The sequence below is a fragment of the Toxorhynchites rutilus genome, chromosome 3, assembly GCF_029784135.1.
Source record: "Toxorhynchites rutilus septentrionalis strain SRP chromosome 3, ASM2978413v1, whole genome shotgun sequence".
In the NCBI taxonomy this organism is placed as follows: Eukaryota; Metazoa; Arthropoda; class Insecta; order Diptera; family Culicidae; genus Toxorhynchites; species Toxorhynchites rutilus.
The window spans coordinates 212,112,611-212,123,175 of record NC_073746.1 but is presented as its reverse complement, the minus strand read 5'-3'; the positions used below and the strand labels follow the sequence as shown (position 1 = coordinate 212,123,175).

General features: G+C 39.0%; 1 protein-coding gene across 3 annotated transcripts; it reads left to right on the top strand.

The window, feature by feature from the left end:
- Positions 1–6,152: 6,152 nt before the first annotated feature.
- On the top strand, positions 6,153–8,762 carry LOC129778834 (sodium-coupled monocarboxylate transporter 1-like). 3 transcript variants are annotated; one of them, XM_055785956.1, is made up of 8 exons: positions 6,153–6,261; positions 6,337–6,587; positions 6,646–6,871; positions 6,932–6,983; positions 7,052–7,119; positions 7,416–7,570; positions 7,620–8,247; positions 8,308–8,762. In XM_055785956.1, the coding sequence occupies exons 2-8, from the start codon at positions 6,424–6,426 to the stop codon at positions 8,719–8,721; spliced, it is 1,707 nt and encodes a 568-aa protein (XP_055641931.1). In that variant the 5' UTR covers positions 6,153–6,261; positions 6,337–6,423; the 3' UTR covers positions 8,722–8,762. The 3 variants fall into 3 exon arrangements, with proteins under 3 accessions (XP_055641931.1, XP_055641930.1, XP_055641929.1); XM_055785955.1 differs by lacking the exon at positions 6,153–6,261 and having other exon boundaries at positions 6,275–6,587; positions 7,626–8,247; XM_055785954.1 differs by lacking the exon at positions 6,153–6,261 and having other exon boundaries at positions 6,275–6,587.
- Positions 8,763–10,565: the final 1,803 nt, after the last annotated feature.

Here is a 10,565-nt window from a genome sequence, read left to right as displayed (position 1 = left end):
TTTTTTCAATTGTTTTGATTTTGTATCCGTGTTTTGATTCCGCATTCGTGTTTTGACTAGTGTCCGGTGCTGATTCCGTAATAATTACGCTAAAAGTTTGGTGGGAGGTGGACTATTCTTTATAACATTGCAGTGAATATTAATTTTGAAGTCTCTTCACATAAAAGCCATCCAGGTATTTTTTTTTATCTATATTATAGTGACTTTCAACTCATTCGGCTAGTTCATCACTTTTTTACTTCCATTTTTGGAAGAATGTCGGGAGTGAGAATTGAACTCGTGACCTTTAGCGTGAGAGACATGAATGTTACCACTACGCCAGATCGCCTCTATCCAGGTAACATATATCTGTTATCGCGTTTAAACAATTTCCAAAAGCTAAATTTTATCCATAGACAATGAGCAGTTTCGCCTTCTGGATAGATGATAACTACATCTTTGAAGCTGGAGTAGCAATTGCTCGTTTGGAACGGCGAATGATTAGAGATCGTTCGAATCCTTTGGAAATGCCTAATCCTATGTACGTTAAATGCTATTATCAAAAATAGAGTTTATGATACAAAATACATTCATTGCAGATTTGTTAAATATTTTCGAGTATCGAAGGATCTGTTTCGTCACCTTCTGAACGTTGTGTAGGGTAATCATAAGTCGACTATAAGATCAACATCTGTTCTTCCGGTCATTAAGCTTGCTGCGACAATTAAATTCCTAGCTGAAAGAAGTTATCAGAAAGGTGCTGGAAACGATCTATTCGTTGGTATTGCACAATCCACCATGTCGAAGGCCTTAACTCAAGTGATTGATATTCTCCTGAATCATGTGTGTCCGATGGCAATTAAGTTTCCTGCAAACGAAGCAGAGAAAAACGCGATAAAATTAGGATTTTTCCAGAGGTCCGGTTTTCCAGGTGTCATAGGTTGCGTGGATGGAACGCATATCAGATTTTTTCCTCCAAATTCTAATATTCAACACCTGTATTATAATAGAAAGGGATATCACAGCCTTAATGTATTGATAGTAAGATAACCAACACTGGTTGTATGTATACGTTGTGTACGGTATTAAGTGCTTATTTTGTTTACGTTTTCATCATCTTACAACGACTTTCTGTTTGTGTGCTATCGCGTTATCGTTTACTAAGAGGACTTGTTTCGCTCCGTTTGTGAAGTACTGTGCTTGCATTCAGTGATAAGGGGCTGTCCACATACCACGTGGACAGAAAAAGCATGATTTTAGACACCCCCCTCCCCCTCCGTGGACAAGCGTGGACATTCCTTATACCCCTCCCCCTGTTGTCCACGTGGACATTTCTCCAGTTTTTGGGAGAAAATCAAGAGAATCCTACATTTTTCGCTTAAATCTAATTTCAAGTTTGTTTCAATTTTCTATCACATGTTTTGTTAATAGATATGATAGCCTTGTCAATAGTAACAATTTGTTTTAAATTCACCGATTTTGATATCAACGCGCTGTTCAAATCGTCTAAATGTTGTAATGTGCAGGGGAACTTCGATATAACGTCACTCGATATAACGTACATTTTACCATTTCCAAAGTGCAAAAGATTTTTTATGTAAAGAACAATAAATTATCTGTATTGTGATGCTAAAACATGTTTTGTATATTTAATCAATCCCGAAATACAGCTGGTTTTGTGATTCCGGATTCTAAAAAAATAATCAACAGTACGAAGGGAAACACCATGAGAAAGGCTGGCTACAGCTTCTAATTGAATTTATTCATTAACTTTACTAAAACAGCTACACAATAATGTATTATAGACTACGTTTGTGAGTTGTTTATTATGCTTCAATACAACGTACAATTTTGAAAGTGAAATGTACGTTTTATCGAAGTTACCCTGTATTGCTAGTTTTGGATCGTTCAACACACCCGAATTGTCACTCAACCGAAGAAACGTTATTTGTATTGACTGCATTAAACTTTGTGCTTCGTTATTGGGAAGGGATAATGACAATGGATTGGTGGATTGAACACACTTTGAAAATAAAAATTATTAATTAAAATTTACTTCTCCGTATCAAATATCTATTCTATGTAATTTAAAATTATATTAATTTTCGAGTGGTGAAAAATGTTTAAGGAAGGTTATGTCTAATAATGATTTTATATTATAATGACCAATTTTAGCGGTAATATTATAGTAGTTAAGTCGGGGTCAGTATTACGTGTAATCAACCAAGTAATCAAATAACACCAAGTTAAAATTTCCATTCAATTTTTTTAATTCTAGAATGAACGTAATATGTCTCAGAACCCATTCATATACATTAATGATACATCAATGGATTGCGAACTATTTTCTCGTCTTACAGAAACATTAACAGTTGATAATGAGTGAGTAAGTAGTGAGTAAGGCGGATGGAGTCATAGAAGCGCCATTGAAGTGTTCTAGATCGTTGATTTTAATACGTTCAGCTACGAGCAGTACTTATTGGAATTCAACGAGACTAGTTGCTTGGTAGAAGCTCATAATGCAGATTTCCTTCCAGTCCTACCAGATCCAGAGAACCTGCTTCGGGGTTTTATTAACTTGTCCAATATCTTTTTTAACTCAACATTATTGTGAATGATTTGCTCTTCACAATTTGCTACAACTATGTCCCGTGGCCGAGTGGTTAGCGTCACACTTTATCTTGCTGGGGGTTCGAGTTCGACTTGTACTGAGGTCACGCGTATTCTAGGGCTTTACACTCCTGAATACATTCAAGGCGTGTTCTACGGTATAGAAATTTCAACTTGAGAAGACTAAAGTTCCACTGGGTGCCATCTAAGTCAAGTCATGCATTTTCGTTACATTTATGAAACGAATCGTAGATTGAGATGCGTTCTTTCAAATGTTTTTCGATAAAATAAACCTTTATTCCGGAATCCGGTTGGATTTGAAATTAGCACAATATTGCGTTCATTCTTCTGATCGAGTCAAATCCAAACGGGTTGTGCAAATGTTGCAAACTTGCAACCCACTAGAGGCGTATTACAAAAATTACCAGATATCAATAAAGAAAAACATCATTGAAAGAAACAGATCTCCACAGATACGGCCCGCGGCCACTCATAGAAGAATTTGTTTTTTTTTTCCAAAATATATATTTTTATAAAGGCTCATATGGCGTTAGCCTCACGGGGCCGGGAGTTCAATACAATTTTTCTTATTATCTATGTTAGTAATATGTAACCGATTACTCGCGGTTGGCTCGAGGTTAGTATTACAAATGTTTTCGTAATTGGGATGTTGCTGTCTCCAATGCTCTGTACGTGTGCCCGACACGGGATATTTCCTATTGGGATGCAGCTGACCATTAATCAGCAACGCCCCCCTAGTCCGTACCCCATATCTAGCGTGGTGCGTCTTTCTCGACTCGAGGAATCCAGGATAGAATGGTCACTAGTAGAAGAATTTGTTGTTCGTTTCAATTTTCGGAAAACCTTGGTAGCTTTCAGAAAATAAATACGAAGCCGTTTTGTGGTCAAGAGTAGAAGCTGAATCGAAACCTTCACATAAGTCGTGATTTTTCATACTACAAAAATTCCAACATTTTTGTGTCTTTATCCTGACGGAATACATGATCCTTTATTACAGATTGGAATAAATTGATCGATGCCAGTTCATACGCGTTTCTGGAATAAATTGATCGATGCCAGTTCATACGCGGTTACATTTTCGTAACCCCTACTCCCCCTAAAGTTGTCCACGTGGTATGTGGACAGCCCCTAATTGTGAAATTCCTGTTTTGATTGTTGGAGACTAGTGACGCAAGCGAAGATAAACATTACCAATATCCACAAAACGAACCGCGAAAGCTCGCTTTAGCATTCCTGGTAGCATACTGTTAGGCGAATTTCTCCTGAAACACGATAAAAATGTTTTTTAGATGTGTGATGGTTGCGCTAAAATGTTCACTAACGATCATTTTCGGAATATCTCGTCGCGTTGCACTGAAGATAATTTGCCAGATGCGGCTTCTATCAAGTCTCTCAAAGACGATATTGCCGAATTGATATTAACGCTCAAAATCTCGGTCTGCGGCGTAACGCTTTCGTTTTCGAAACTTTGATTTTACACCCCGGTATAGAAATGAAAGACGTAGTCCTACGTCAAAAATTGCACTCACTTTTTTGCTTCCATTGTTCACACTAGTCGAAAACAAATGAGGATACGACTTGAAATGTCACAAAATGGCTAATTTTTTCTCTGCAATCGCCCACGAGAATTGAGTGAGTGTTCATGAGAGTTCATTGGAGCTAAAAATATCACCACAGTCGCCTTCGGAAATTGAAAGAGACAATTTTTCCAAGCTGTCACTTCTCATTCGCGCATCAGAATCAGCCCCATTAGCTTACTTGCAAAAAAATTACGCCCTTACGAGCGGCCTTCCGGCAGTTAACCGGAACTTTCGCCATGTCGGACGAAAACATGCGTGTAGACATGTTCTCGAGTTCTTTTTTCATTTAATTTATCAAATCCTCCTCCTTTTACGCGACAAAATTCTTGGAGTAGATCTTACGCTATAGGTTTGCCCAGAAATTCTCAATGGAACGCAGTTGGGAGACGTTGAGCGGGTTCGACAACTTGGGTACCACATCGATATTCAGCCGCTTCATCTCCTCTAACGATCGCTTCGAGTAGTGGGCCGACGGCAGATCCGGCCAGAACACCGCGTCTTCGCCCTTGTAGTATTTCTTGATGAACAACGCAACCGCCGGCAGGTACTTCGTATTATAAATTTCCCCGTTCACGGCCAGTCCGGAGCTGAAGAAGAGCGGCTTTGACCTTCTCGCTGATTGTCAGTCTCAACAGCACCTTTTTGGGAAACTTGGTGTGTGAAATAAACTTCACTTCGGAGCTGACTTCCTTCGTGGGGAAAGTAAAATACGAAGTGCCCTACCAGTCGTTCCCATCCATGGTGAGATAGGTCTCGTCTATCACCACCGCCACGTCACGATTCGCCGGGAAAATCGACTTGACCATCTTATTCAGCCGCTGCCGCTGCGTCATTGCCTGTAGCTCCGAGACCAGTGGATAGAACTTCCGCTTCCTGACATGTATGTCCATGTTCGCCAGATACGTTTTCACTGTTTGGCCGGTTGCACCGACCTTCCGGCCAAGCGCACGCAGCGATGTAGCCTCTTCTCCCTCGATCTTCCACTTCAGCATCCTTTGGAGCTTCTTGTTGCTCAGCGTAGTCGGCCGTCCGGAACGGAGTAGTTTCTGAACGGAGTAGTTTCACTGTTTTCGCCATTACGGTTAGAGTTCGACTGATAGAACTGTCAAATTTTCTTTGCTGACTCATGGGTTACTATGATTGATGTTGCATGGGTAGTTTCGTCAGTGCGTGTGAAGGTAAACCCATGAAAAATCGGCAAATTTTGCCCATTTTTTAAATGCAAACGTTTTAGGCGAAACGATTTTTTGAATAAGATTCAATCTCGAATTGCAGAGTTCTTGAAGAGGTTTAGTTTGATGGACAGAAACAACTAGGTACAAATACATTTTTGAGAGAAAATGGATAAAAATGCATATGGGAGCTTTAAGCTTTTTGCTTCTAAAATGTTACCCAATCCCTCATTTAGTGCTGGTCAGTCATCGGTGGCTGACAGTTGATTTTCCTGTCAGGCCGCATCGACCACCGTTGCCTGAAAGTGTGTGCCATACCTGGCGGGTCAAACGGTAAAGAAAGCAAAACAAACTATGTAATGAATGCCTATAGGGATAACTTTCTAAACGTAAACTATCTTTCACAGCGATAAGAAACACAATACCAGTGCTTCTAGGAGGCGCGCGTGGCCTGATGGGACCTCCTTATAAATCAGCATGACGCTCAACGTGTTATTTTTTACAACTCTGATCAGGTCCAAGTTTTCTTATCTTTCAAATGGAAGCACCATATTCGTTCTATGTAGCGTACCTTCATTCTTAGAGAAAGGTTAAAACTAACAGAATCCAAAACAAGAATAGCTCAATACATCTGTCAAAGTTGAGATTCGATCATATGTGTGAAAAGTTTTTTTATCCCCTTCTGAAAGATTCCGGGTCAGCTACCTGACACCATGCATCTTTTCCGTTCATACTGATTTCATCAGTGTTGTTAATTTCGTCATGTAGCTATTTACACTACTGTCGCTAATACAAATTATATACGTTTTCAACTGCGAGTATCGCTTAATCCATCATAAATCTTGATTCATCATGAAACAGAACAGTTATGAGTTAACTGGTGGGGAGTACTCTCAGTTGTAAGTCATTACCATATGCGCTTGGGTGGGCGCGTAATATTATTCAGAGCAATTGATACACAATTCAAAATGCAGACTAGAGCTCCGTCGGGACTAACTGTTCAAGATGTGGGAAAGTCTTTACAACGTTTCGGAACTGTAGATTATATTATATTCTCTGCAATGCTGCTGGCATGTGTAATTATTGGTGCCTACTTCGGTTGGCAGGACCATGAGAAGCGAAGACGGCGCAAGACCCAAAGTCGGCGGGGTTCCGAGGCCTTGGATTATCTGGTTGGAGGCCGGAGGATGCAAACTCTTCCAGTTGCAATGTCACTAGTTGCGAGGTTCGATGCCTAGATTCTTAGTTGCAAAGAGACAATTATTTTTGCGTTCCTATTTCAGCTGGGTATCGGGAATTGCTCTGATGGGAGCTGCGACCGAGACGTATTTGTATGGGATTCACTTTGCCTACATTTTCACGGGGATAATTGCTATGGCTGTCAGTATGAACTTCATATTCCTACCAATATTCCATGGATTGCAAATAACATCCGTTTATGAATATCTCGAAATGAGGTTCGATAAAAGAGTCCGGCTTCTAGGTTCGATATTGTTCACCTTTGCGACTGTAAGTACTGACAAAAAAATAGAATATAAATTGAAAGTATAAGGCCTTGCTTTAATTCAGCTTCTACATCTGCCTATTGTGGTTTACGTTCCAGCGTTAGCATTTAATCAAGGTAAATTTACAATAACCGAATAGTAACATAAATATAATATAACTTTTATTGATATGTCGTTCATTCAGTTTCAGGGATCAGTGTCCATTCTACCACCATAGTTGTCTGTATAGTTTGCATATTTTATACTGGTGTGGTAAGTACAAAGTGATTTTTTAGAGGTTTGTTTTTCAAGCTTCTATTCCCGTGACATGTGTCTCTCGTTTCGGATTAGTAAATTGGTCGCCTATATCGTCTGATCATTCACTGATGAAAAACCTGCCGAAATATGCGGAAAAGTGAAGCGAAATTTAACCTTCTGTAAATTTCATAAGTCGCGGCTAAAATTTGCATAAAATAAAAAAAGAACATCTTAAAAAATCACTTTTAACTATATGCAACAAATTGTGCATTGTATACACAGGCTTACTAATCAGTTTTCGCTTGTTCCAGGGAGGCATCAAAGCAGTGGTATGGACCGATGTTCTACAAACCGTTGTGATGGTCGCTTCTCTTGTCATAATTGTTGTAAAAGGTACTGCCGATATTGGAGGGCTAGCAGTTCTGATTGAACGAAACATCGCAAGTGGTAGAATAGAGCCCCCAAAGTAACACATACGATACGACAAATATTATCCACGGCTAATTTTACCATAGTTTCAGCATAGATCCCACGGAACGCACCAGTATCTGGGCAATTTTCATAGGTGGTGGATTTTTTTGGATAGTAAAAAATGCGATGCACCAAATGATGGTTCAGCGATATCTTTCACTGCTAAATTTCCGCGACGCTCAACAGGCACTGCTGATCTTCACGATTTGTATAATATGTCTTATGTCGATCTGCTTCTACAATGGGCTTTTGATTTACGCGACCTTCCATGACTGTGACCCATTGACAACAAAACTGGCGCAAGCCAAGGATCAATTGCTGCCAATCCTGGTGATGAAGGTGTTTGGAGAGTATCCAGGATTAGCCGGTCTCTTCATTTCGGGAATTTTTAGCGCTTCTCTTAGCTCTCTATCCACCGGACTAAATTCGCTAGCCGCAATTGTTCTGGAGGATTTTTTCAAACCCTTCTTCCGTCAACTGACCGAAACACAAACACGGTACTTGATGAGAGGAACAGTGCTATTCTTCGGTATTGTTGCCGTCGTTCTGGTGATGGTTGTGGAGAAACTTGGAACCGTTCTCCAGCTTTCGATGAGTTTGGTTCCTATTTCGTTGGGTCCATTGTTGGGAGTGTTCTTGATGGGTATGTTATTACCAAGGATAAACGGAAGAGTAAGTACTAATGGATTATGTAAAGATTCGAATAGCTAATAATCGGTTTGTGTTGAACAGTGCGCTTTATCTGGAGCCGTCACCGGGTTACTTGCAATGCTCTATATTGTTATACGGGCACAAATCTCAGTAGCATTCAAGGAAATTGTTCATACCACCAAACCAGTTTCAGTTGCAGGATGTACATATGAGTTCGACAATGTCACAATAGCTATCAGCGCTGAACATTTCCCTGAAGTGGATAAATCAATACACCGTATATCTTTTCTTTATTACACTGTAATTGGTGCAACAGTTACTTCGTTATTTGGATTTTTGTACTCATTCTATCTTGGCACAAATGATTTATCGACTATGGATCCATCGCTTATAGCTCCATTCTTGAGAGAATACATATTTCCTAAGGAAATACTCAGTAGGACGCCCGTTGTTCATTCATTTGATTTAAATACGAACCCTGATACAAAGCTGTAAAAACAAATGATTTCAATAAACGTCCCCTCCTCACACTTCAATTGGTATATTTTATCAGGCGATGGGATAAATAAAATCAATCATTTATTAAATCAGAGCCTGACGGAGCATTCAACCATGAAACTATAAGTCCACCCAGCAAGCAGATGCTTTCCAGATTATCTATGCTGGTTGATTAACAAAACAATCAATTAACAATTTACTTTTTTTTCTATCTAGAAAAAAATGTGTATCGAACGAAAGAGCTGAGTTTTATATTCATTGTTTAATGTTTTTTGTTTCAAGATGGCTAGACATCAATTGTTTTTGTTTCTAATTAAATTTTATTGTTTTGCGTGAGCTCGGGCGTTTCTCTCCTTATAGCAACATTTGAACTCTCTATAGCGACAATTCTCTATAACGACGGTCCCTTGCGATGTCGCTATAGAGAGCTTTCACTGTATGTATTCGCACAGCAAAGTTCCAGTCGCAGTGAAATTTCGTCACAATTTATTTTTGAACGAATTTTAGTTCATCGAACCATAGTGTAAGTTGTCATCACATGTACTCCAGAGAGAGTCGAAATTTCTTCATTCAGTCGAATTTCCGGGTTGAAATATTAGAGGACCATACATTGAATGTGAGGCCGCGATTCCACTTAGGAATCTTTTGTCATCTCAGCTTATTGTCATCCGTTCTTGGCACAAGAGGAAGATCCGGACATATATCAGCTTTAGTGTCCTCTAAGCAGGCTGACCAAACGTACCGTTTTTAACGGGGCAGTACCGTTTTTCGACCATTTTTGGTTGTCCCGTCTTTTTACCAATCTGTACCGTATTTTGAATATAAAAAATATATATTTTTTCTTTATCATTACTGTTCTTATTTTTCTTTCGAATGAACTGATTGTAATTTGGATTTTAACTTTGTTCAGAGTGTTCGCAGGGGAAGAGTTTGTCTGCAAAGTGTGTGTCAATGCAGAATCATTGAAGTGTTTGAACATTATGCAGAATTGCTTCAGCATGGTAACGCACTATTCCTTTCTCTTGGACTTTCTATCGAGTGGATGGTCAGTATTTTTGACCGATTACCTTCCTGTTTTCATTTACAAGAAGAACGTCTTGTTGTACTACGTGATTGATTTCGAAACCAGGATCTAAAACTATGGTTACTTTCCACCACAGATCGTTAATTTCCTTTAAAACATAACCTGGCCTTTTTCAGACAATGTCGCTTGAATTACTGTTAAATAAGTCTAGCTGATTCAGGTGGTATATAGAAGGTGAAATTTCTTAAAACTGTTTCGAAGAAGCATTAGTAAATACCTTCCTCTTCAGATAGATGAAAACATTTGGTTTGATGAGAGGATGAATGAATTATAATTAATGAGATAAAAAGGTTGAACAAAGATTCGTGCCAGTTGTAAGTACTGAACATCTGGTATTTTACATATTTTATTTTCAAAAATCATATTCTCTTTCGTGAAGTTGCTTCTTTATCTAAATATACTTTCGTTGAAGAGAACAAACCTGTTACCTCCAAGAATGTTTGATTTGGTTTTTTCACGGTTTCATTCACTCAATAAAATTGGGGGTGCTTTTAAAAGTCGACTGTGACAGATATTTTTTTGCGGGAAATTTTGAATTTCTGTTTCCATTGGAAGAAAAAATCATATAAGGTGACTCGGATAGATTTTGTAGGAAGCGGTTTACAAGATTTAAAAGTTGTGATTTTGGTGCTAAAGTCAAAAAGTGCCGGATCCGTTTAAAGCAGGTATTCTCAAAGTGGTCGATAACCCCTTGACCAGATTATGCAACCAGACACGAGTCTATAATATTCCATCATGATGAGATGTGCCTGGGGGA

Excerpts from the sequence above, each read along its gene's own strand:
- LOC129778834 (XM_055785954.1), top strand. The coding sequence starts at position 6,277 with ATGCGCTTGGGTGGGCGCGTAATATTATTCAGAGCAATTGATACACAA. Across the intron at positions 6,984-7,051 it reads AGCGTTAGCATTTAATCAAG|TTTCAGGGATCAGTGTCCAT; the intron begins GTAAATTTACAA and ends TCGTTCATTCAG. Across the intron at positions 7,120-7,415 it reads GCATATTTTATACTGGTGTG|GGAGGCATCAAAGCAGTGGT; the intron begins GTAAGTACAAAG and ends CGCTTGTTCCAG.